This window comes from Saccopteryx leptura, chromosome 3 (assembly GCF_036850995.1).
Source record: "Saccopteryx leptura isolate mSacLep1 chromosome 3, mSacLep1_pri_phased_curated, whole genome shotgun sequence".
NCBI classification, from domain to species: domain Eukaryota; kingdom Metazoa; phylum Chordata; class Mammalia; order Chiroptera; family Emballonuridae; genus Saccopteryx; species Saccopteryx leptura.
In genome coordinates this window covers 80333214-80360830 of record NC_089505.1, presented here as the reverse complement: position 1 = coordinate 80360830, position 27617 = coordinate 80333214, and the positions used below count along the sequence as shown (strand labels likewise).

General features: G+C 45.5%; 1 protein-coding gene across 1 annotated transcript; it reads right to left on the bottom strand.

Annotated features, from left to right (window-relative positions):
• Nucleotides 1–10: 10 nt before the first annotated feature.
• On the bottom strand, nt 11–27319 carry NLRP2 (NLR family pyrin domain containing 2). The gene is made up of 10 exons (XM_066372602.1): nt 27040–27319; nt 25600–25674; nt 23874–25473; nt 18660–18830; nt 14481–14645; nt 11644–11814; nt 10937–11107; nt 4806–4976; nt 3188–3358; nt 11–149 (listed from the first exon to the last, which is right to left on the bottom strand). Exons 1-10 carry the CDS (start codon nt 27317–27319, stop codon nt 11–13), a joined length of 3114 nt encoding a protein of 1037 aa, XP_066228699.1.
• Between the last annotated feature and the right edge of the window lie 298 nt (nt 27320–27617).

Here is a 27617-nt window from a genome sequence, read left to right as displayed (position 1 = left end):
CCAGGGGGTCTCAGAAAATAAAGTCACGAGAAGAGGGTCTCTTATCTTTTGGCTCTTGGTTATCTCTCTCAATAGTTAGATTTGGGTTGCTCTCTCTGACTTCCCTCAGCAGCTCCTGGGTTTGAGCGTCAGATTGATCTATCTTCAACCTGGCAAAACAATGGAGGAATAAAAGGTTCCTTGTTGCTTCAAGGAGATTTATTCTAGACCCCTGAATGCCTGCAACTCTCATGCTTTAGGGATTTTTTTTTCCAGAGCAGGGACCACCTTTATTTATTATTCTATGCTGCCAAGTAGAGTTCTATATTGATATGACAGAAAAAAAATATCTGGTTACCATTATAATGGGATAAAGTCACTCTACAGTTTTGGATGCTCGGATGATCTTGGGCGATTATTGTGTCATACTTGGTGTGAGATGGAATTTATGACTATACCTGTAGATATAGCTCTAACACCTATTGACTCCACAATTCCCTTTGTCAGCTTCTGCTACTAGAGTGGGCCCAGGATGAGACAAACAAGCTCAACCCAAGTCAGCCAGACCAGTTTTTTATCCCTTTTTGGCTACATGACACTACCTAATGACAACACTTTATTTTACCTCTGATAATGGACAGCAGCCTCATTCTAGGTTTCATCTGTTGGCAACTACATCCAGTCATGGGTGTGTGGAAATGGGAAGTGGGAGGGGACAGGGAGTAACTAAACAAAAATATGTGTAAAAAATAAGAGGCCAAGGATTGTAGTCCTGGTTTTGCTAATATATGAATTGATTTTTGTTTTGTTGTTTGAGATTCAGAGTACATCTATGCCACGGACTTTCAGTTATAAGGAGAATTAAGTTCTGAAGATCTAATGCGTGGCATGGTGAGTAGTTAATAATACCATGTTGTGTGCTTGAAATTTGCTAAGAGAGTAGATATTATGCGTTGTTAACACACACACATGTAACTAACTGTGAGGTGATAGATGTGTTAATTAGCTTGGTTGTCATGATCACTTCAAAATGCATACATATATCAAAACGTGTACCTTAAGTATTTATAATTTCTATTTTTTAATTATACCTCAATAAAGATAGAAAACCAAAAAAGCCTAATACACTCATGCAATGCTAAGCTAGCTGGAGTAGCTATCTTGTCGGACATCAAAATAAGTTTGACTAAAATAAGGGCCCACTAGCTTCAAAATATTTTAAACATGACCCTCCAGGGTCAAATGTTATTGTGTTTATTCATGATTGTCGGAGGTTGAGCATGGTCTGTGGCACAGTAGATGTGTCTGGGAAGAGGTGCCGATGAGGTAAAAAATGAGAGTGGAGAACCCTTGCTCTGAGGATGAGGTATGAAGTTAGGGTTATTTGGTTGTAAGCAAGAGATAGCAACTATACTTATTGTAAAAGGGCTTACCAGAAGGGGACAAGGTAGCTTGAGAGAATTAAAGAACTAACCACCAAATCTTAGGCTCTGGCCAGTTGGCTTAGTTGGTTAGAGCCTTGTCTCAATATACCAAGATTGTAGGTTCGATCCCCAGTTGGGGCACATATAAGAATCAACCAATGAATGCATAAAGAAGTGGAACAGCAAATCAATGTTTCCATCTCTTTATCTCTCCCCTCTCTCTTTCCCTCTACCTATGTCTTTAAAATCAATAAAAAAATAAACACCAGATCTTGAAAGGCAGGTCTAGGGCACCTGTGCCTTAGAATCTGTGGTTCAGGAAGAAGATCCCACCTTGAAGACCTCATCTTGAGATTCAAAGACCCAGGAAAGAATGTCTGGCTGGTCTAAGGAAACAGGTCCAATGTTGTCTTTGTGGGGCTTTACGTCTCCATTGAAATGACTAATATTATTGAAAGGGAAAGGGGTAACCCAAGAGAAAGAGGCTAGAAAAAGAAATAAAAAGCTTTAGTGTTTTCTACACATCCCTAATTTTGATGAGCCAGGTACCTTGGACCTGAAATTCATGTTAAGTAAATACATAATGTTTCTTCTACATAATTATGATTGTTTCAAGACATCAAAGATCTAGGTTCCATCTGAGAACTTCAGGAAGTGCCCATACTCTTAGGTAGAGTTTTCTGGTTCTTTGTTGCCATGGTAGCAAGGAACCAACAGAACTCAATGACAACTTGCTTTGAGGAGCAAGCAGACAACAGCCATTGGTGAGTGCTTCTATTACTACAGGTCACTGTCATTAAACAGCAGACTTACTCCACAGAACATGCCTCTAGGGCTGACATTGACTCTCTAGACCTCCATGACTGACACAACCCTAAATAAACCCTTTCTGAAAGCACCATGTTATATACTTCCAAAACTCAGAAACATTGATACGTAAAGACACATGTAGCCCCATGTTCATTGCAGCATTGTTCACAGTGGCCAAGACATGGAAACAACCAAAAAGCCCTTCAATAGATGATTGGATTAAGAAGATGTGGCACATATACACTATGGAATACTACTCAGCCATAAGAAATGATGACATTGGATCATTTACAACAAAATGGTGGGATCCTGATAACATTATATGGAGTGAAATAAGTAAATCAGAAGAAACCAAGAACTACATGATTCCATACATTGGTGGGATATAAAAGTGAGACTAAGAGACATGGACAAGAGTGTGGTGGTTACCGGGGTGGCGGGGAGGGGGGCGTGGGAGGGAAGGAGGGAGAGGGGAAGGGGGAGGGGGAGGGGCACAAAGAAAACTAGATAGAGGGTGACGGAGGACAATCTGACTTTGGGTGATGGGTATGCAACATAATTGAATGGCAAGATAATCTGGACATGTTTTCTTTGAATATATGTACCCTGATTTATTGATGTCACCCCATTAACATTAATAAAAATTTATTTATAAAAAAAAAAGAGAGAGAGAAAAAAACAAAAGCACCATGTGAGAAGACAACAGCTGGCCACCATAACTGCCTCTCACTTAGGGAAGTCCTACCTAAATCCAGCTTCTTGGTTTCAGATTGAGTTTTGATGTTATCTTTTGACTCATCTTACCTGCCAAAGCTACAGGAGGAGTCAACAGACGAGTTATCTGGTGACCAAACATCCATGGATAAACACTGAGTGTTAGTAGTGACAGATGTCTGCCAAGACTCCTGTCATTGGTGCTCCCCCCAAACCTGCATTCCTAATGCAAACGCTGTGGGGCATAGGAGGAATCATACCTGAGCTTCTGGAGAGGGCAACTTTGAAGCTTCAGGACATCACACAGCATCTTTATTCCACTATACCCCAAGGAATTCTGGCCCAGGTCCAGAGCGGTGAGGTTCTGGTTGTTACGAAGGGCAGATGAGAGGTCGGCACAACTGAGTGGGGTGATTGCACATCCCCATAACCTGTAAGCAAAGCACAACAAGTCATTCATTCATTCAACCAATGCTTATGGGTACCATTCTATATGCCGGGCACACTTTTGGGTGGTGGGGATCCAACAGTGAACAACACAAGTCTCTTCCCTCAGAGTTTGGAAATAAGAAACAGAACAATGAATCTAGTATACTACATACAAGTCCAATATGAAAGAAGGTTATAAAAGGCAAGGGGTAAAGAGAGAAGCTGGGGGTGCTCCCTACAGTGGTTAAGGAAGACCTGAGGTAGTAAAGAGAATGAGCCATAGAGAACGCTGGAGTAGGAGCCCTCCAGGCAGAGTAATAGCTTGTGCAAAGGCCCTGAGGTGGCATATGCTTAGCATGTAAAACAACATCAGGGCAGTCAGCTTGAGAGTGAGCCAGGGAGGGTTGTAGATGAGGTCACAGAAAAGAGGGAACCAGCTGGAATAAGTCCCTTAGGTCATTGTAAACTTTGGATTTTACTTGGAGGGAGATGGGGAACCACTGAGGATGTTGGTCAGAAGGGTGACAAGGGTAACACCTTAGAAGTTAATCTTATACTTTAGTGGTCCCCAACCCCCGGGCCCTCGACCGGTACCGGTCCGTGGGCCATTTGGTACCGGTCTGCAGAGAAAGAATAAATAACTTACATTATTTCCGTTTTATTTATATTTAAGTCTGAACGATGTTTTATTTTTAAAAAATGACCAGATTCCCTCTGTTACATCCATCTAAGACTCACTCTTGACGCTTGTCTCGGTCACATGATACATTTATCTGTCCCACCCTAAAGGCCGGTCTGTGAAAATATTTTCTGACATTAAACCAGTCCGTGGCCCAAAAAAGGTTGGGGACCACTGTTATACTTGGTTGAAAAACTGTAGGGAAAGAAAAGGCAAAATACAGATTAATTTGAAGGCTTTTTGACAACCTACATGTTACTAATGTGGGGGTAGAGAACAGATTCTAGATATCTGGAAGGGAGTAGCATGATTTCAACAAGAATTAGAGTTGATATTGGTAAGGAAAAAGAAATGAAAAGTGATATATGAAGGGTTTTGTTTTGAGTACATGAAACAATCTTCTAAGATAAGGGAAACGTCAAGTATTAAGCATACTCTAGGATTTAGAAGAGGCTAAACACAATAGCAAACATTCTTGGCATATGGTAACACAACATGCATACATATCTCAATATTGTAATCATCTTTTAAAAAAGTTTTAAAAATTCATTTTAGAGAGGAGAAAGAGAGAGAGAGAGAAAGGGGAGGAGCAGGAAGCACCAACTTCCATATGTGCCTTGACCAGGCAAGCCCAGGGTTTTGAACCAGCAACCTCAGCATTTATTTCTGAATAAAACCTGATGCTTTATTCACTGCATCACCACAGGTCAGTACACTGATATATTATTACATACACAGATTAAAGTAAAAAAGATAAAAACAGGACTTACCATAGACATCTTAGGTTACACAGCGGTTTCTTCAAAGCCTCGCACAGAAACCTCAGTCCAGTGATTCCGATATGATTCATACCCAGGTCCAAGTGCGTGAGGCTTGAATTTTGTTGCAGAAGCATGGAGAGATTAATGCAGCCATCCTGGGTTACGTTGCAGTAGTACAGCCTAGAAATCCGTCACCCAAAGGACAAGAAAAACCTGTGAGTCACTTGTGTGACACACCCAAACGTGATAGACAATGTCAGGCCACGATGTTGAACAATGGACACGTGGGAATGCAATCATGGGCCATTGCGGCAGACAGACTAACGGCTCCTCCTTTCCACCAAAGATGTCTACATCTCAATGCCTGGTCCCTGTAAACGTTTGTGACATTCTGCAGGAGACTTTGTAGGCAAGGTTGAGTGAAGAAGGATCACGAAAGTCTGCCGTGATCCAGGGGCACCTGAGGTAATCACGGGATCCTTACAAGAAGGAGGGAACAGAGTGAAAACCAGAGGGAGACTGTGCAATCTAATGAACAAAATTAACTCACAGACAAAACAGAAACAGACTCATAAACACAGAGCACAGACTGTCAGTGGGGATGGGGGTTAGGGGACTGAGTTAAAAAGATGAGGGGATTCAGTAAAGAAAAAATAACTCATAGACACAGACAACAGTATGGTGATTACCGAGAGAAAGGGGGTGGGGAGGTAGGAGGGGGTACAGGGGGATAAATAATGATGGAGGGAGACTTGACTTGGGGTGGTGAACACACAGTACAATATACAGATGATGTAGTATAGGATTGTACACCTGAAACCTGTATAATTTTATTAAACTGTGTCAGCCAATAAATTCAATGAAAAAGAATAAAAAACCAGAGGGAGAGGTGTGATGAGTGAGACAGAAGGACCTCTGATGACACTCCCTACTGGCTTTGACGATGGAAGAAGGGGCACGAGCTGCGAGGAATGTGGGGGCTTCTAGAAGCCGGAAAGGGGAGACGGAGTCTCCCCTTGAGCCCTCAGGAGGAGGGCGTTCCTGCCAGACATTAGCCCAGCGAGACTCATTTTAGACTTCTGACCTCCAGAACGATAAGATCACAAATCTGTGTTGTTTTAAGCTTCTTAGTTTGTGATACTTGGCTACAGAAGCAATGGGAAAGCAAGACAGTGGGTCTATAGGATTCCTACTCTAACCATGCAGCAGAGAATTTCAGCCTGCCACCTTCTATTAGGGGAAGTGGCCAATTATATTTCCTAAGTCCAGTTACCAGAAAAGTGGTATCTTTGATGTGGATCAGACACCAGCTCTGATCTGAACATATCTGGTACTCGATCTTAGGTATCGATTATCCAAGCACACGGAAAATCAGCGGTGTTTCACCTTAACTATTCTTTATTTATTTATTTTATTGTGACAGAGACAGAGGGAGGGACAGATAGACAGGAAGGGAGAGAGATGAGAAGCATCAATTCTTTGTTGCGGCACCTTAATTGTTCATTGATTACTTTCTTATATATGCCTTGACTGGGGGGGGTGCTACAGCAGAGCAAGTAACCCCTTGCTCAGGCCAGTGACCTTGGGCTCAAGCTGGTGAGCTGTGCTCAAACCTTGGTGAGCTTGTGCTGGCAACCTTGGGGCTTCAAACCTGGGTCCTCCGCGTCCCAGTCCAACACTCTATTCACTGTGCCACCACCTGGACAGGCTTCCTCCCTCCCTCCCTCCCTCCCTCCCTCCCTCCCTCCCTCCCTCCCTTCCTTCCTTCCCTCCTTCCTCTTTCTTTCTTTCTTTCTTTCTCTTTCTTTCTTTCTTTCTTTCTTTCTTTCTTTCTTTCTTTCTTTCTTTCTTTCTTTCTTTCTTTCTTTCTTTCTTTCTCTTTCTTTCTTTCTTCTTTCTCTTTCTTTCTTTCTCCTTCCTTCCTTCCTTCCTTCCTTCCTTCCTTCCTTCCTTCCTTCCTTCCTTCCTTCCTTCCTTCCTTTCTCTCTTTCTTTCTCTCTTTCTCTTTCTTTCTCTCTCTCTCTCTTTCTTTCTTTTTTGCCTTCTTCTGCCTTATTATTAGAGTTCTAGACTTAGATATATTAGCAGAAAACCAGTGGTGACTGACCTTATTGGCTGCTGCCATTGGCAGAATAACGACCCTCAAAGGTGTCTGTGCTCTACTTCCCAGAGCCGTGAATATGTGACCTTACATGGCCAAGGGAACTTTGCAGGTAAGATTAAGACTAAGGCCCTTGATTTAAAGAAAGAAGGAAATGTAACCTGTTGTAGCGGAATGGATGGACCTGGAGAGCACTGTGCTAAGTGAAATAAGCCGGTCAGAGAAAGACAAGTACCATATGAGTTCACTCATTTGTGGAATCTAATGAATAAAATGAACTAACAAGCAAAATAGAAACAGACTCATGGATAGAGAGCAGGCTGACAGCTGTCAGGGGTGGGGTAGGGATTGAATAAAAAAGGAGAAAAAGAGAAAAAAACTCATGGACATGGAGAACAGTGTGGTGAAGGCTGAAAAAAGGGGGGTGAGGTAGGTGGAGGAGGTTATAGAGGGGATACATGGTGATGGACAAGGACTTGACTTGGGGGTTGAACACACAGTACAGTGGACAGTGATGTGTTGTAGAATTGGGCACCTGAAACCTGTACAATTTGTTAACCGGTGTCACCCCAATAAAATCAAGAAAAAGGAAAGAGAAAAGACTAAGGCCCTTGAGGTGGTGAGATCACCCCGGATTATACAGAGGAATCCCATCACACGAGTCCTTTCCTGCAGAAGTGACTGGAGGTGTGTCACGTGAGGACTCGACCCACCATTGTGGCTTTGAAGGTGGAGGGGAGAGCCACGGACCAAGGAGTGCAGGGCCTTTACAAGACGAGGATAGCTCTTAGTGTGCAGCCAGCAAGGACACAGGGACCTCCGTCCCACAACTACCGAACCCAAATTCTGCCCACAACCTGAGCGAGCCAAGGAATGGGCTCCCTGCTAGAACCTCTGGAAAGGAAGACGGCCCCACTGACACTGAGATGCATGTTGGTCTTCTGACTTATGGAACTACAAAACTGTGTTAAGCCAATGAATTTGTGATCACTGGTCATAGCAGAAAGAGACTACCAATAACGGCTTAAAAGAAGTTTTTAAAATTGGTACATATATACTATGGAATACTATTCAGCCATAAGAAATGATGACATCGGATCATTTACAATAACATGGATGGAACTTGATAACATTATACTGAACAAAATAAGTAAATCAGAAAAAACTAAGAACTATATGATTCTATACATAGGTGGGACATAAAAATGAGACTCAGAGACATGGACAAGAATGTGATGGTTACCAGGGGGTGGGAGGGGAGGAGGGGGGAGGGGAGGGGCACAAAGAAAACCATATAGAAGGTGACAGAAGACAACTTGACTTTGGATGAGGGGTATGCAACATAATCAAATGTCAAAATAATCTGGAGATGTTTTCTCTGAACATATGTACCCTGATTTATCAATGTCACCCCTTTAAAATTAATTTAAAAAATAAATAAAATGTATTGGTTTTTAGAGCGAGAGAAAGGGAGAGAGAGAGAGAAATATAAATTTGTTATTCCACTTATTTGTGCATTTACTGGTTCGTGTGTGTGTGTGTGTGTGTGTGTGTGTGTGTGTGTGCGTGTGTGACAGAGACAGGGACAGATTGGGACAGACAGACAGGAAGGGAGAGATGAGAAGCATCAATTCTTCATTGCGGCTCCTTAGTTGTTCATTGATTGCTTTCTCATATGTGCCTTGACTGGGGAGGGGGCTACAGCAGAGCCAGTGACCCCTTGCTCAAACCAGCAACCTTGGGCTTCAAGCCAGTGACCTTTGGGCTCAAGCTAGCTAGCTACCATGGGGTCATGTCTATGATCCCACTCTCAAGTTAGTGACACTGTGCTCAAGCTGGTGAGCCTGTGCTTAAGCCGGTGACCTCAGGGTTTTGAACCTGGGTCCTCTGCCTCCCAGTTCAATGCTCTATCCACTGTGCCATAGCCTGGTCAAGCTCATTGGTTGATTCTCGTATGGGCCCTGACCAAGGATGGATCCCACAACCTGGTGTATCAGGACGACACTCTAACCAACTGAGCTACCCAGCCAGGGTTGTTGCTTTTTAATTGTAATGAACTCTAAGTAATTGTATAGACCTTGGATTTCATGAAGGCCTCCTGGGATGTGGCCTGACCCCAGAGAATAATCTGATGTGATATATTTAGGGTTATGGGACCACAGGTAGCCTTAGTACCCTTGACCTCCAAGCAAGGCACAATAGCTGCTGAAGACCATAGCACCTGGAGGGACAGTAGGAACAGATGACAGATTTGAGGGTGACCCGCACAGACTGAGATGAGACAACACCCCTCCCTATGGCTTGGTAATTTGTAAATTTGTAGAAATTTCCATGACTATGGCGTAATCAAGGAAGGCCCAAGCAAATTGAGCCTTGCCGGCTTAGCAACATGAGGACATGGATTAAAAAACAAAGACACAAACTCAGTTGAGGTTGAGAAAGAAAAGGACTCGAGCTCTATTTCCTGAGAGTCATACCTTTTACAAGGAGGCAAAGTTGATAAGGTTTAATGTCTAAGTCTAAGTTTTCTCACGCACAGTGGGAGAGGTGAGGACTTGCTTTATGAGGCTGGGAATGCGGAATGAAGTCATCCCTGGTATATCCTGGGTTGCTTAGTTACTGTTACCGTCTCGACTTTGTTTTTCTGTTTAGATGCCTTGAATGGCATGACTTCTAATACAAAACTGGATTTAAAGAGAGGGCCTAGTGGGTGGGTAGCATCTTCTTTCCTATGAACTTCATAGTATTATAGTGTTTGGGGACTTAGATAGTAGGGGAAAATTCTTTCTTTTTTTTCCGAAGCTGGAAATGGGGAGGCAGTCAGACTCCCGCATGTGCCCGACCGGGATCCACCCGGCATGCCCACCAGGGGGCGATGTTCTGCCCATCTGGGGCGTCGTTCTGTTGCATCCAGAGCCATTCTAGCGCATGAGGCAGAGGACACAGAGCCATCCCCAGTGCCCGGGCCATCTTTGCTCCAATGGAGCCTCGGCTGTGGGAGGGGAAGAGAAAGACAGAGAGGAAGGAGAGGGGGAGGAGTGGAGAAGCAGATGGGCGCTTCTCCTGTGTGCCCTGGCTGGGAATCGAACCCCAGACTCCTGCACGCCAGGCCGACGCTCTACTGCTGAGCCAACCGGCCAGGGCTGGAAAATTCTTGATTTCTATCTCTCCTCAACCACAAACTAACGACTACACTGAATTTGAAGCGAGTGAGTAGTTACCAGATTTGGTGTCTTAAAGTGTAGCTGAGATTAAACCTAGGAAAAGTTACCTGTGGAATTTTGTTAACCTTCTGTCACTGCCCCTCCCAATAAAAACAACCTAGGAAAAGTTGCCAGTTACTCACTATTGGAGGTGGTTTCACAGATACCAAGAACAGGAGAAGTTAAAACTGAATAGAACCTCTCAATAGAAACAGTGCAGCCCCATTTCTGTCTAAAAATTTGTCCTATGACTTTAGTATTTATAGGAGGATTATATTGAGTTTGTTGGTAAATAGCACCATCTATACCCAACTGTAGGCACAGCATATGCTACATAGTTCTAAGAACACACACACACACAAATCAAACCCAGGCCCTGGCTGGGTAGCTCAGTTAGCTACAGCATCATCCCAATATGCCAAGTTTGTGAGTTTGATCCCTGGTCAGGGCATGTACAAGAATCAACCAATGAATGTATAAATAAGTGGAACAACAAGTTGATATTTCTCTCCTTTGTCTCTCTCTCTCTCTCTCTCTTTCTTTCTCCTTCTTTCTCTAAAATCAATAAAAAAAATAAAATCAAGCCTAGAAGTCAGCTACATCCTACAAATTCCTATAGAATATTAATACCCGTGCATACTTTCTATTACCTCCTTCCTAGGTCTCACCCGATCTAAGTAAGCATCAGCATCATATTTGGGGTATTCAAATAAATTATTAAGTGCTCACAACTATCCTACTCAAATCTAGTACACACATACACATACACACACACACACACACACACACACACACACACACACACAATCACACAAACACGGCCAGCAGGTACTTACACCAGGGTCCGTAGTTGACATTCGGGATAACTCAAGCCTTCGCACAGAAGTTTCAGCCCGCGATCCCCCAGGTCATTCTTGGCCAAGCACAGGTGAGTCAGCCTCTGATTGACAATCAAAGCAGAGGAGAGCTCCTTGCAATAGGCCCCTGTAAGGTGACAGTTTTCCAACCTGTGGAAGCACCACAACCAGGGTCAGACGGTAAGGATATTTCCAAACACCCAGCTTCTTGGCCGATGGTTCTTCTTTTTTTTTTTTTTAAATTTTATTTATTCATTTTAGAGAGGAGAGAGAAAGGGAGAGAGAGAGACAGAGAGGGAGAGAGAGAGGAGAGAGAGAGACAGAGAGAGAAGGTGGGGAGGAGCTGGAAGCATCAACTCCCATATGTGCCTTGACCAGGCAAGCCCAGAGTTTCGAACCGGCAACCTCAGCATTTCCAGGTCGACACTTTATCCACTGCACCACCACAGGTCAGGCTGGTGGCTCTTCTTTTTAACGCCCTGTCCTCTCTCAACCGCCATGTGCCAGTGACCACAGTCACAAAGGAACAGGAGTGAGAGAAGAAGAAGATGCGTGGGACCAAAAATGGTAACCGAGTGTCTACATCAGCTGGTTGCCCAGCAAATATGGGTGTTCCCATAGCTCTTGTCTCTGTGGCCCCAGATCTGAAAACAGAGGTGCCCCAGGGGGAAAGAGGGGAGACTTACGACAGCCTCTGCAGGAAGCACTTGGGGTGCCTCAGAGTCACATACAGTGACTTGGCGGCCTCATCCAGGAGCTCCGTATCCGTGAGGTTCAAGCATGTGAGGGACTGGTTGGTCTCGAGGGCAGAGGACAAGTCGGCCCATTGCTGAGAGGTGGCAGAACAAGATATCAACCTGCAGGAGAAATGGGATGAAATAATTTCTTCAGAACCAAACAGTGGATGTGGTCTCCAGTTTCAACCCTCGCTCCACTCCGTTATGTTGCACCCTGAACTACATGGTTTGCAGTAGTGGTTGTCAAAGTGTGGCCCATGGACCACCTGCACCATCACCATTGGACAGCCAGCTAGAAATGCAAATCTCCAGCGTCTCTGGATGTAGACTCCAGAGATCCACGTTTCATTACTTTTATTTTTATTTAAATGAGAGGAAGAGAGATAGAGAGACGAACTCCCACATGTGCCCCGACTGGGCTCTACCTGGCAACCCGTCTGGGGCCGATGCGCTGCCCATCTGGGGCCCAAGCTCACAACCAAGCTATTTTTAGTGCCTAAGGACAAGGCTCCACAGAGCCATCTTCAGTGCCTGCGACCAACATGTTTGAATCCATTGAGCCATGGCTGCAGGAGGAGAAAGGGAGAGAGAGAAGGGGAGCGAGAGGGGTAGAGAAGCAGATGGTCACTTCTACTGTGTGCCCTGACTGAGAATTGAACCTGGGATATCCACATGCCAGGCCAGCTCTCTATCACTGAGCCAACAGGCTAGGGCCCAGAGATCCATGTTTTAAGATGTCCCACAATCACCTGGAAGATGAGTTACAACATATTTTTGGGCTATACACCTGGAATCTGAAAAGATCTGCATGATACCCAAGAATTTGGATTTTATCAAGGTGGTGCTCTTACCACTGCTGGTCTGGAGACCACATGTTAAGAATGAATGACTTAGGCTCTGGCTGGCTGGCTCAGTGGTAGAGCATCAGCCCGGTATGTAAAAGTCCTGGGTTTGATTCCCAGCCAGGGCACACAGGAGAAGCGCCCATCTGCTTCTCCACCCCTCCCCCTCTCTTTTCTATCTCTCTCTTCCCCTCCCACAGCCAAGACTCCATTGGAGCAAAGTTGGCCCAGATGCTGAGGATGGCTCCATGGCCTCTGCCTCAGGTGCTAGAATGGCTCCAGTTGCAATGGAGTAATGCCTCACATGGGCAGAGCATTGCCCCCTGGTGGGCATTCTGGGTGGGTCCTGGTCGGGCACATGCAGCAGTCTGTCTGACTGCCTCCCCACTTCTAACTTTGAAAATAAATAAAAAAAGACAAAAAAAGAAAAAAAAGAGTGAACGATTTAGAAATATCATCAATGAAACATATCATACAACACGGATCCCATACTCAATTCCTAGAGATGAGTATTCTTATTCTGGGGCAATAGTTTCACTGGAACATTACGGGTACCTCTTGGCCAGGTGTCTAAAATATCCTGGTTCTTCCATTTGCTATGTGTGGAAATGTGGCCCAGTTACTTAAATTTATGACACCTCACTCTCCATCATACCCTCACATGATAATTCATGTAAAATGCCAAGGGGCATATGTACCACACAGCTAAAATTCAGTGAAAACACCTCCCTCTCTTAGCGTCTCAACTATGATGAGGGACCAAAGTGAACAAGGGAATTAGAACACAAAATGGAATATGAACTGCTTCCAATAAAATAAGCCACACACAGCCCGATCAGGTGGTGGTGCAATGGATAGAGCATCAGACTAGGATGCAGAGGACCCAGGTTCGAAACCCTGAGGTCATTGGCTTGCACGTGGGGTCACCAGCTTGAGCATGGGATCATAGATATGACCACTGGCTTGAGCCTAAAGGTCACCCATTTGAAGCCCAAGGTCACTGGCTTGAGCAAGGGGTCACTGGCTCTGCTGTAGCCCCCTGGTCAAGGCACATATGAGAAAGCAATCGATGAACAACTAAGGTGTTGCAACAAAAAATTGATGCTTCTCATCTCTCTCTTTCCTGTCTGTCTGTCCCTATCTGTCCCTCTCTCTGTCTCTGTCACACACAAAAATATAGTCTCTTCTTTTTATTTTGGGTATCCATTTTATTCAGAGAGAAACAAGCTAATGACCCAAATCTTCAAAGGACACAATGCATTTTCTCGGCGAATCCTCACACGAAAGAGAAAGGAAGGTTGTTTGGAATGATTAGTAATGACAGTATCTATTATTGAATGTGTATGTGCTTGGGCGTGGTTTCCTCCAATTCTCAAGTCCTTATGAGATGTGCATTATCTCATTTTACTGATGAGGAGAAGATCTAGTTAAACAGCCCAAGATCCTATCAGTAGAGAAAGAGCCATCATTTGAGACCAATAGATCACATTAAACTGTGTTTCTCTTATTGCTCAAATGTGGTCACATGAGGACCCGTGGAACCCAATGATGAGTGATAATCATCACCAGAGCCACCATGTGAAGAACTTCCCAGGGGAAGTCTCTCAAACCAGAGAAGTACCAGGAAAAGGAAAACACAGTGGTCCTGAAGGGTCTTTTCCTGGCAAGATAAGGTCAGTAGCTGGCTTCTGAATCATGACGTTAAGAGAAACATGACAATAAACCAACAATTTCAGATTCAAGATGATAACTCTAAGTGACCTGGGAGTTTATTTGGACTCGGAGCTATTCTGTACAGTGGTACAGGTCGGTTAGTGATCAAGGTAAGTGGAAATGAAACTCCAGCCCATTTTCTCTTCTGGGACTTGTTCCCTGAGTGCTACTGAATGGGCGTGTGGCAGCTTTCTTTATATGCCGAGGGTTCTCAGTGATGGTGAGATATACCTGAGATATTGCAGACTGCACTTTGGGTGTCTCAGGACCCCACACAGTAGGGGAAGCATATCGTTCTGGTCGTTTCCTTGAAGGGTCAGTTGCGTCAGAGCCTGGTAACCAGCAAAAATGACGCAGAAATTCCGATAAGCATCAGGTGGGGAGATATTTCTGAGGCTAGGGCAAAGAAAACAAAGGTGAGTCTTTGTACCTGTACAGCATAAACACACACACACACACACCTATACAGCATATACATACATATATATACATATATATAAACCTATATACCATATACAGAGGGCTGCAGTATATTTAAATATTAAAAACTTTCTTCATATTTTCACCTTTATTGAGGCATTATCAACAAATAAATATTTATATATTTAAGGTTTATGACAAAGTTTTAAGAAACTTTTTTCCTTTGATTTGGGGGGTGGGAAGGAGAGAGAAAAGCATCAACTTGTTGTTCCTCTTAGTTGTGCACTCGGTGTTTGCCTCTCATATGTTCTCTGACTGGGAACGGAACCCGTGACAGCCCGCTGGGATGCTCCATTTACCTCTATCCACTGAGCCACCCAGCCAGAGCTATAACATAAATGTTTTGATATACATATACCTGGTGAAGTTATCACCAATCAAAGCTAATTAGCTTATCCATGACTTCGCATAGTTACTATATCCTTTTTAAAAAATTTTGTGGCGAGCACAGTTAAGATCAAACCTCTCAGCAAACTTCAAATATACAATGTAGTGCTGTTAACTGTCATCACACTGCTGGTCCTTAGGTCTCCGGAACTTAATCATCTCACATAGCTGAAACTTTGTGCCCCTGACTAACATCTCATTTTAGAAACTATTAGAAGCTCCAATTTCTTTAGTCATCTTGAACTTTTGGTGAAGGGAAGTCAGCCGTAAGCAGTTGCTGCAGATAAAAGCTGTTTTATGACTTAAAGTTTGTTTCTATTGATTTGAGAGAGAGGGAGAAAGAAACATCAACTCATTGTTCCACTTAGTTGTGCATTCATTGGATGTTTTTCAAATGTGTCCTGAATGGGGATTGAACCTGCAACTGTGGTGTGCTGGAGACAATGCTTCTTCCATTGAGCCACATGGTCAGAACCTTTTTTTCTTTTTATTAAATTCATTGGGGTGACATTGGTCAATCAGTGTACATTTCTATGATACATGATCTTCATGAATTTTTTTTGTGTGTATTTTTCTGAAGTGAGAAGCAGGGAGGCAGAGAGACTCCTGCATGTGCCTGACTCGGATCCACCTGGCCATGCCCACCAGGGGGTGATGCTCTGCCCATCTGGGGCATTGCTCCGTTTTGGCCAGAGCCATTCTAGCACCTGAGGCAGAGGCCATGGAGCCATTCTCAGCACCTGGGCCAACTCTGCTCCAATGCAGCCTTGGCTTGGGAGGGGAAGGAAGAGAGAGATAGAAAGGAGAGGGGGAAGGGTGAAGAAGCAGATGGGCGCTTCTCCTGTGTGCCCTGGCCGGGAATCAAACCCGGGACTTTCACACGCCAGGCTGACACTCTACTGCTGAGCCAACTGGTCAGGGAGATCTTCATGAATTTGACCCCAAAGGCAAGAAAAGTAAAGGCAGAAATAAATGAATGGGACTATAACTATGGTTTCTTGAAAAGTATCATATAACATTTCCTGAATGTTATCAATGGACATGTTTCAGAGCACTTTGTCTGACTACACACTCTGGCTCCGGGATGTCCTTGTATTTAGAATCAGGCTCACATTACTGATGTAACCCTCCGGGGGGCCAGGGCTCTTATTTTTCTACATTGAGAAAGAGAACCAGCAGAGTATCAGCAGCTTGAGAAGGTCTCACTGACATCAGAGCTCTCTCAGCTGACTCCATGGTGTTTCATCCGCTTCCCCAAATCCTTCGCCACTTGCCACTTGCCCAAATCTGAGCCTTTAGAACTTTCCTGGCACACTAGCCACACAAAAATGAACCTTAGGCCTGACAAGGTGGTGGCGCAGTGGAGAGTGTTGGACTGGGATGCAGAGGATCCAGGTTCAAAACCCCGAGGTCACCAGTTTGAGCATGGTGTCACTGGCTGAGCATAGGATCACAGACATGACCCCATGGTTGCTGGCTTGAAGCCCAAGGTCGTTAGCTTGAGCCCAAGGTCGCTAGCTTGAGCAAGGGGTCACTCGCACTGCTGTAGCCTCCTGATCAAGGCGCATATGAGGAAGCGATCACTGAACAACTAAGGAGCTACAGTGAAGAATTAATGCTTCTCATCTCTCTCCCTTCCCATCTGTCTGTCTGTCCCTCTCTCTGACTTTCTGTCTCTGTAAAAAAAAAAATGAACCTTAGGTCCAGGAAGACTCTGAAATGCTGTCTTACATGGACGAAAGCACACTCTGGTTTGAACCCAAGTCTTTAACTTATGCCATTACCTGTTTCTGATGCTTCTCAACTGCACCCTTTTGTTCCAACTTGATTCAACTACATCTAGTTTTTGGTTATTTTCAGACAGACAAGTCCAGCCCAAGTCAGTTTTAATGCTCAGGACTCTCTCAGCACTTTGATATCATCTCTACACATCAGGGGTGATTTTGTAACCACTGGGGACACTTGGCAATGTCTGGAGACATTTTTGGTTGTCATAACTGGGGGTGTGTGGGTACCACCGGCAGGTGGAAGAAATATCCATCCCCAAGATGTCAGCAGAGGTTGAGAAGGCCTGCTCAATGTATAGCCCCTGGTTGTCATAACAGGATTGAAACTGCCCTCACGCTCTTGACATTCCCCGTGCTGTTTTGTGGACATCTAACAGTATTGCACATTGTGTTAAGATTTTTTTTTTTTTTAAAGTAGAAAGTTGATTTCCAGGGGCTGGGAAGAGAGGGTCATGGGGTATCATGGTTGAATGAGTACAAAGTTTGCATTTTGCAAGATGGAGAAAGGTTTGGAGATAAATGGTGGTGAGGGTCGCACAATGAGAATGTACTTAATGCCACTGCACTGTGCTCTTGACAATGGTTAAGGTGGTTAGTTCTATGGTATATACCAGGGGTCCCCAAACTACAGCCCGCAGGCCACATGCGGCCCCCTGAGGCCATTTATCCAGCCCCTGCCGCACTTCTGGAAGGGGCACCTCTTTCATTGGTGGTCAGTGAGAGGAGCATAGTTCCCATTTAAATACTGGTCAGTTTGTTGATTTAAATTTACTTGTTCTTTATTTTAAATATTGTATTTGTTCCCGTTTTGTTTTTTTTTACTTTAAAATAAGATATGTGCAGTGTGCATAGGGATTTGTTCATAGTTTTTTTTTATAGTCCGGCCCTCCAATGGTCTGAGGGACAGTGAACTGGCCCCCTGTGTAAAAAGTTTGGGGACCCCTGGTATATACATTATACTACAATAAAAACCTGAAAAAAAAAAACCTAAATTCGATGACTCAGTAAACCAATTTAAGGACTGGACCACTTCAATTTCTTGTGTCTTGAGTACTTGGTTGGAGTCAGGGATGACACTTCAAATACTGTTGTTCCAAGGCCCTGGCTGGGTGGCTCAGTGGATGGAACATCATCGCAGCATGTCATGGTCACAGGTTTGATCCCCAATCAGGGCACATACGAGAAGCAACCAGTGAGTGCACAACTAAGTGGAACAAAAAATTGATGCTTTTTTCTCTCTCTTTGTCTTTCTCTCAAATCAATGGAATAATAATAAATCTTTTAAAAGCAAAGCAAAACAAAACAAATACTGTTCTAAAATGCTTAGTCATGCCTTTGGGGGTCTTTTTTTTTTTGTATTTTTCTGAAGTTGGAAACGGGGAGGCAGTCAGACAGACTCCCGCATGCGCCTGACCGGGATCCACCTGGCATGCCCACCAGGGGGCGATGCTCTGCCCATCTGGGGCATCGCTCTGTTGCAACCAGAGCCATTCTAGCACCTGAGGCCGAGGCCACAGAGCCATCCTCAGCGCCCGGGCCATCTTTGCTCCCATGGAGCCTTGGCTGCGTGAGGGGAAGAGAGAGACAGAGAGGAAGGAGAGGGGGAGGGGTGGAGAAGCAGATGGGTGCTTCTCCTGTGTGCCCTGGCCGGGAATTGAACCCGGGACTCCTGCACACCAGGCTGACGCTCTACCACTGAGCCAACCAGCGAGGGCCACCTTTGGGGGTCTTAATCCTGGGATTAGCTTTTACTTACACCACTTTCTGGAGGTTGCAGGTCGCAGAGGTGATTTTTTCACAAAGAATCTTAACAGATGAGAAATTGAGGAAGCTCTGACTGATGTCCAGAAATGTCAGTTTCTTGTTTGAGCCAAACATGGAACAAAGGTCCATCCAGAAGGGAAGCATGTGTTGATCATTCCGGGACCTACAGGAAAGCAACAAAGGAGGCAATTTACTAGATGTGGCTGGAGAAAGAACTCAACATTAGTACATCTTCGTGAAGGTATTTAGGGTCACTCTGGGCATACATCCTTAATAAATAAGCACAACTCTACAAGTTGGACGATGGAATCATTTAACATCACTATGGGACAACTGAACACTTTAAAGATAAATCACCAGAAGAAGAACTTAATAAACTTCTTACACACCAATCTGCCAGAGCATTAGAGTAAGTCAATATTGTAAGCATATCACTGATAAAAAATTGAGAGCAATATACTCAATAGAAGATACTAGAAGCCTGACCAGGCAGTGGCGCAGTGGATAGAGCGTCGGACTGGGATGCGGAAGGACCCAGGTTCGAGACCCCGAGCTCGCCAGCTTGAGCGCGTGCTCATCTGGCTTAAGCAAAAAACTCACCAGCTCGGACCCAAGGTCGCTGGCTCGAGCATGGGGTTACTCAGTCTGCTGAAGGCCCGCGGTCAAGGCACATATGAGAAAACAATCAATGAACAACTAAGGTGTCGCCATGAAAAACTAATGATTGATGCTTCTCATCTCTCTCCGTTCCTGTCTGTCTGTCCCTAGCTATCCCTCTCTTTGACTCTTCCTCTCTGTCCCTGTAAAAAAAAAAAAAAAAAAAAAAAAAAAAGATACTAGAATACATGATGGGGTATCCAGATACATACTATTTTGCAAGCTAATGTACAATTATATTTGCTGACCTAAAAGGATGTCCATAAAAACTTGAGAAGAAGCCTTGGCCGGGTAGCTTAATTGGTTAAAGCATTATCCCAATACACCAGGGTTGTGGGTTTGATCCCCAGCTAGGCACATACAAGAATCAGCCAATGAATGCATAAATAAGTGGAACAACAAATCAATGTTTCTCTCTCTCTCTCCCTTTCTCTCTAATATCAGTGAATAAAATACATAAAAATAAAAAATAAAAAAAGGAAAAGAAAACATACTAGTATGAAGTAGGTACTGTGGCTACTTGGAGATAAAGACATAGAGTCTCAGGAGTGATCTAACCCGTCCCACCTCACACAGCCAGAAACAGACACAGAACTGAAAGTCAGACCATACCATTCCATCTTCGATGGTCATTTCCTACCATCTTCTGCCTCTCATTTGTAACTGCGCTAAGCTGATTCCAGGACAAGGCAGTCAGTTTCCAGAGCCTCAAGTTTTATCCGAAAAATCATCTTATTTTTAACCCTGTCTCTAAACCTGTTGAGGCTGGTCACTTGAGTTATTCTGACTTCTGAAGAACATTGTTTTTCCTCCTGAAGAAGGGCAAGAATATCCAAGACTGTGCTTTTGGGACGCTCTTATCAAGGCACAAAATTAAAGGTAATTTGAGCCTGAGCAGTGGTGGCTCAGTGGATAAACGGCAACCTGGGAACACTGAGGTTGCTGGTTCAAAACCCCGGGCTTGCTTGGTCAAGGCACATATGGGAGTTGATGCTTCCTGCTCCTCCCCCTTCTCTCTCTCTCTCTCTCTCTCTCTCTAAAAATGAATAAGTGAAATCTAAAAAAAAATTAATAAAAAAAGGTGATTTTATTTGAGTCAATGAGAACATCTTCTTAAGGTTCAAAAGATTCCAGATTAAAATATGAACAATCTCTGAAGGCAAGAAGCTTCATTAGCAAACTTGATTGAATAGCAAGTCTGCACAAAGTAGGCATTTTATGATTTGATGTAAGAGAAGAAAATAGAAATCAGACAGAACCTAGATTTTTCTCAGCTCTGGTGCTGCTAGTTGTTTTTAAGACTAATTGCCAGTTATAAAAACAGTCATGAGACTGTAAAGTACATCTTAGGGAATATAGTCGATAATATTGTAATTATATGTGGTGCCAGGTGGGGACTAGACTTGTTGGGGGGATCATTTTGTAAGTTATAGAATATATAATCACCATATTGTCCACCTGAAATGAACATAATATTGTATGTCAACTGTAATTAAAAATAAAAAATCTTCTTGCCCTGGAGGAATAGCTCAGTTGGTTAGATCATCCTCTGGAAGCATGGATGTTGCTGGTTCGATCACCAGTCAGGGCACAGGAACTGATTGATGTTCCTGTCTCTCTCTTTCCCTCTCCCATCCCTCTAAAAGCAATACAATAAACATTTTTTTTTAATTAAGTGAAAGGTGTGAAGGCAGAGACAGACTCCCACATGTGCCCTGACCGGGATCTATCTGGCAAGGCCCCTAGGATGATGTTCTGTTCATCTGAGGCCGCTGCTCCATTGCTTGGCAATGAGCTATTTTAATGCCTGAGTTGAGGCCATGAACTATCCTCAGGCCCAGGGGCCAACTTGCTCAAACTGAGCCCTGATGGTGGGAGAGGAGGAGAGAGAGAAAGAGGGAGGGAAGGAGAGAGAGAGAGAGAAGGGGGAGGGGTAGAGAAGCAGATGGTCACTTCTCCTGTGTGCCCTGATTGAAATCGAACCTGGGATTTCCACAAACTGGGCTGATGCTCTACCACTGAGCCAACCGGCCCAGACCTAAACATTCTTTTTTTTTTTTTTAATTTTTATTTACTTATTTTTTACAGAGACAGAGAGTGAATCAGAGAGAGGGATAGACAGGGACAAACAGGAATGGAGAGAGATGAGAAGCATCAATCATTAGTTTTTCATTGCGCGTTGCAACACCTTAGTTGTTCATTGATTGCTCTCTCACATGTGCCTTGACCGCGGGCCTTCAGCAGACCAAGTAACCCCTTGCTGGAGCCAGCGACCCTGGGCTCAAGCTGGTGGGTTTTTTCCTCAAACCAGATGAGCCCGCACTCAAGCTGGAGACCTCAGGGTCCGAACCCGGGTCCTCTGCATCGCAGTCCGATGCTCTATCCACTGCGCCACCGCCTGGTCAGGCCAGACCTAAACATTCTTAAAAAAATCTTAAAAGACTAGGTTGTACTTTTGGTTTTACTAGTGGTGCTTGACTTAATAAAAGACACATTAAACATAAATGACCTTATTAGAAATCTTGAGGCAAGATGAGGAGGAAAAGTCATTATCCACCTAGAATTTGTGACTTTTCAAAAAGCATGGTTACCACATGGGGGGGGGAGGGGATGAAAAGACTGTATAGGGTTTAGTGGTAGCAACTGTCTTATTAAGATCAGATCATCCAGCCACTAACTAGAGCATCTCCCCCTTACAACCCTGTTATTGAAGGAAGTGATTTAATCCGACAATGTCTCGTGGTTTAACCACCATCTTGGGGGTTATAGACCAGCAATATTATGTGCTTGTTGTGATGTGTGGAACAGAAGGGGAAGTGGCAAAAACCATAGGAAAGAAACTTTCATGAAAGTCATGAATGTGCCTTGCAGACCAGAATTACCATATTGAAATCCTTCTTCTCAGACACGAGCTTCAAGAATCAGGCAACCAAACTAAGCTTCATTACTGCCATTTAACAGTGGCCCCTTCATGGATTTTAACTGCACCAAGGACAAAAGAAACAAACAAACAAACAAAAAGAAAACTAGAGCCCTGGCCGGGTAGCTCAGTTGGTTAGAGTGTCATCCTGATACTCTAAGGTTGAGGGTTCCATACCTGTCAGGACACATACAAGAATCAACTGATGAATGCATAAATAAGTGGAACAACAAATTGATGCTTCTCTCTCTAATAATCAGTTAAAAAAAGAAGAAAAAAAGACCCCCCCCTTTTTTTTAAGAGAATGAGAGGGAGGGAGAGAGACAGACAGACAGAAAGCGAGAGAGATGAGGTGCATCAACTCATAGTTGCAGCACCTTAGTTGCTTCATTAATTGCTTTCTCATATGCACTTTGGGGAGCTCCAGGCGAGCCAGTGACCCCTTGCTCAAGCCAGTGACCTGTGGGCTCAAGCCAGCGACCATGGGGTCATGTATATGATCCTATGCTCAAGCTGGTGAGCCCGTGCTTGAGCTGGTGACCTCGGGGTTTCAAATCTGGGTCCTCAGTGTCCCAGGCTGATGCTCTCTCCACTGTGCCACTGCCTGGTCAGGCAAAAGAGACTATTTTGACTTGGGATCTTGGATGGAAGACAGAGAGGTTATTGGCTTAATTTCTTTTTCATTCAAAGCATCTCTTAAATAGTACTCCTGCATTTGGATGAGAGAAGAAAAACATCCAGATATGGAGAAAGAGATCAGGTCTGTGGACTGCTGGGAGGTAACTGAAGTTCATGTCTCTTTACTAAGTGATGCAGGAATATGAGAGAATGTTCAGGAAATGTGTGCAACAGACACCTCCACCAGGAAGGAAACAAGGGCACTTTATTCTGGCCTGATAAGATGTTGATAAGATGTCAGTATCTTGGGGGACAACACCCATCACCACAAGACAGTGATTTTAGACTGTGGCCACAGGATGTCAGAAGCCAATAGACATGAGCTCTCATTCCAGTCAAACTCTGTTTTCTGAGGCCAGTATCTTCTTCTCAGCATGGAAGATGACACATTTTGAGTGGTCACCAGCTTAACGACAATATTTTGGGAACTCTGGAAGAGCTCAGTTGAGGTCACTTGAGTCTAAATCAAGACTACCAGAATCAGAACTGACCGGCGCCATTTCATTGTCTAAAGTGTGTCAGGCAAGGTGCTTGTGAAGAGAATGTCCATGATCCTGGGTGAGGTGTAGCTTTCAGAAATAGTTTCATTCAACCTCTGAGGACAGATATTTAATGTTTTTTCCAGCAGTCATGCTAAAAAAGGGGCAGGCATCTCAGATATCTCCTGAAATCTACACAACCAACCGGCAGACTTAAAACAGGTGGACCCACTTGCAAAAATTGCTCCGTTAAAGAAATTGCTCCCCAAACAAGGTCAGTTTCCAAAGCCCCTATTCCTAATATGGATGGACATCGTGGTACCTGTCTTAGATGATGAGCTCGCGGGAAGAAATTCCAGTTAAGGAAAAAACTGACCTTGAGCCACAGGGAGCAGGAGACTGTCCTCCCCAGTGGAGAAGGGACGAGTCTAGCGGTGGAAAAACCAGTCACAAAGGAGAGGCGAGTTCTTACCTCTCCGCCCACGTGTCTGACTCTGACGCGCCGTCATTCTCCAGGAACACGCCCTTGTCCACCTGCAGTGAAACCCTCTGCAAGTTCTCGCAATGCTGGAGGCAGAACAATGCGTGCACGACATCTGTTTGGTTCTGCAAACGCAGGGACACGACCTCGACGTGGGCCACGGCCTCCTTCACCAGCGACTCCTCTTGAGACTCGTACAGACGGGACACCGCCTCCTTCGCGTGCGCCGCCGAGGAGAAGGGCTGACTCGCGGCGGACACCGACCTCAGTAATTCCCGCCTGACCCCCGTGGACACCCGGCAGCCGAACGTGGCCTCCAGCTCCCGGGCTCTCTTCTCGTTCGCGAGCCCAAATAAGAAGTGACCCACCAGGGTCAGGGTGGGGTTCCTCAGTCTCTCTTCCTTGGACAGCAGCCTCTGCGCGTCCCCCACGTCCCGCGGGCACCTGTCCCCATCTCCCTGCGCGTCGCTGTCCAGCACGTAGAACAGGGCGGCCAGAAACTGCTGGACGCTGAGGTGGACGAAGGCGTAGCGGCCCTCACAGTCGGCGTCCTCCTGGAGGATGCTCCTGTCCAGGAAGGGCTGGAGGTCGGCCTCCGTGACCCCGAGTCTCCCGAGGTCTTCTCGGTCAAAGACGGACGTCTGCGCCCACGCACCCTGGGCGGCCAGGAGACACACAGCGCTCAGCGGGGCGCGGGGGCGCGGACCCGAGGAGCCACCCGGGCTCGGCGCGAACTGGCCGCACAGGAAGCGCAGGAACAGCGAGGTGGCGGTGTGGCACGTCGGGGCAGGGTCCTCGCCCTTCTCCATCTGCACCTGCAGACACGTGCAGACCACCCAGCACACGGCGGGCACCGCAGCCATGCGGGACAGAGCCGGGTTGCTCTCCATCGCCTCGAGAGCTCGCAGGGCTGGGTCCTCCTGGCCGAAGTGCCTCAGGAAATAGTCCCTCCTGTCCCGCTCCGAGAGCCCCTCCACCTCGATGAAGAGCGGCTGTTCCACCAGGAGCCGGAGCTCGCCCAGGGCCCCCGGGCGCGTGGTGACCAGCAGCGTGGCCTTGGGGAACAGCTTTCTCTTCAGCAAACTGCCCAGCAGGGCGGCCATCGGCTTCTGCTTCTTCCAGTCGCCACAGATGTCCTGGACAAGTGACCCCGAGGGGACTCTCAGCTCATCGAACCCATCGACGACGAAGAGGAATCTCTGCGCTTGGGCGAGGATCTCGGGGCCGGCTTCCTGCGCGTGTGGCCACTTCTTGGCTATCAGCTCCGCAAAAGTGCAGGTCTCCTGGCGGCTCAGGTCCCTGCAGCTGAGGTAGAAGGCAGACTGCAGTGTTGTGGGGAGGTCGTGCTGTGTCCAGTCCAGCATCCATTTTTTGGCCAGCGCGGTTTTGCCGACGCCTGCGGGGCCGTGCAGCACCACCGTGTGTGGAAATGGCTCTGCAAACATTTCTGGGTTATAGAAGGGGACCAGCCTCTCATATCCCCGGGGGAAATGGTGGATGTCTCCACTGACCCCGGGCCAAAGGTTTTTCTTCCAGAGTGTCTTCTTCGGCATACTTCTGGATCCCTCCTGTTTACCTTCAGTGATGTGAGCTAGCAGATAAGATAGGTGATAGCGTTAGGGGAAAAGGACTTTGTGTTAAGGAGGAAAGAAAAGAGCAGAGAAGTTTATAAAGAGCCACCTGACTTCAGCTCACTCCAGGAAGATGCGATACAGACCTGCCTCTTGTTCTTCCAAATTTCCTTTTTCATCTTCTGGGTTTGGGGCGCCTTCTCCCTGCGCTTGGGCCAGCGCTGAAAAGTAGAAATTAAAGTGAGCTTGACACCAAGTAGGTGGACTGTGTATGTGTGTGTGTGTGTGTGTGTGTGTGTGTGTGTGTGTGTGTGTGTGTATATATATATATATATATATATATATATATATATATCATAGAATATTACTCAGCCATGAGAAAGAATGGATTCTTGCAGATCAACAGCATGGATGGACCTAGAGGGTATTTTGCTCAGTGAAATAAGTCAGACAGAGAAAAGCAAATGCTCAGTGAGTTCACTCATATGGGGAATCTAAAGAATAAGATAAATGAACAAATAAAACAGAAACAGACTCGTAGAGACAGACAACAGGCTGATGATCACCAGAGGGGGGTTGAGGCGTTGGGGGTGGGGCTAGTTGAAAATGATGAGATTAAAAAGCACAGATGAGCAGCCACAGAACAGTCGCAAGGATGTCAAGTATAGCACAGGGAATACAGTCAATATTGTAACAACTGTGTACGGTGCCAGGTGGGTACCGGGCTTATTGGGGGGGATCACTTTGTAAGGTATACATATGTCTAACCACTATTCTGTACACCTGAAACTAAGACAAAATAATATTGAATGTATACTGTAATTAAAATACAAAAGAAAACAAAACAAAAAACCATTCCATGCCTAGGGGGAGCCATAGATCAATTAGTTAAATCAGTATCTCCAGTGAGAAGTTCTAGGTGTCAGTATATTCAGAGCTCCCCAGGAAATTGACAAGAATGGTGACACCGGGAACTCCTGACATAAAAGGTGGCTCTCCACTCAGGGCCATTTTCCCCCCAAAGGGGACATCTGGCCATTTTTGGTTGTCACCGGTGTGGGGGAGTGTGCTAGAAGCTTATAGGGGTAGAGGTGTTGGGATGCTAGCACCAGGGGTACCAGGGATGCTGCTAAATACCTGCTAAGCACAGAATGTCCTTCCCATACCCCCAAATCACCCAGCCCCAAATGTTGCTAACCTAAAGGAAGGTAGAGGCTTGATTTTGTGAGTGTGTGTAAGTAGTTTACAGACATAGTAAGTGAACTGTAAATCAAACAGATGGTATGTAGCAGTTCACCATCTTAGAGGACATATGAAAGAATTCCACGAATGCATTTCAGAAAACAGTCTGGAACAGGAGAGGGGGTGTATGGTGAGGAGCCCAGCATAAGTATATGGTATCCAGAAAGAGTAGAAACAGCTAGAATATAAGACCCGGGAGAAACACCACTGGGCATCGTGAAGGTCTAGCATCTGTGTTCAGGACGGGCACCCCTCTCCAAGGCTCAACGTCATCTCTGTTTCTCAAACCCTGGCCGCTGTGATGCTTTCCTTCTAGGCCACAGTGTGGACTGGTCTCTGCTTACCTCTCAGTTCATCCTCTGCTCTTGCAGACAGATCTGCGCGGCCCATCTTGTCAAAGGCCTGGACGGTCACCTTCTCCACCCAAGGGCGGGGGCAGCGGGAGGTGAGAACTTCTGCCAGTTGTTTCCCGTTGGCCTGTTCCAGCTCCGTCTGGGGAACGTGCTGTAACTCATCATGTGGGGAAAGGGTCCTCAACAGAGACTTGAACTTACTCAACTCCTCCTGGTCGAGCTGCTCCAGAAGAGGCTGCAGGTGGAAACCCAGCTGTGTGGAAGGTATCATCTCGTCCTGTGTATGTGATCCAAGCTTTTGGCATGAAAGAAGAATCAGGATGAAGACGTGGAAGGAGACAGCAAACCGGTACTCCTATCTCAAACACGGGTTGCCTCTGTGCCGGAATCTGGGATGTTCTCACTGCCTAATCTGGTACGTTAGGGACAAACTCCCCAGCAGTGCTATTCACACCGAATGCTCTTCCTTGGTGGCTTGACACAGTGGCTCCCATTTTGAGAGCCTGGGACCCTTTTGAGAACGTGAAGAGGAAATACCTGCTGATAGATCTTTTGTACCTAGCAGCTCA

What these genes read in the sequence shown, in the direction of transcription:
- NLRP2 (XM_066372602.1), bottom strand. Translation starts at nt 27,319, where the DNA reads ATGATACCTTCCACACAGCTGGGTTTCCACCTGCAGCCTCTTCTGGAG. An exon ending in TTTGGAAGAACAAGAGGCAG is followed by an intron (nt 25,474 to 25,599) that starts GTCTGTATCGCA and finishes CTTATCTGCTAG; the next exon opens with CTCACATCACTGAAGGTAAA. An exon ending in TGTCAACTACGGACCCTGGT is followed by an intron (nt 4,977 to 10,936) that starts GTAAGTACCTGC and finishes ACGGATTTCTAG; the next exon opens with GCTGTACTACTGCAACGTAA.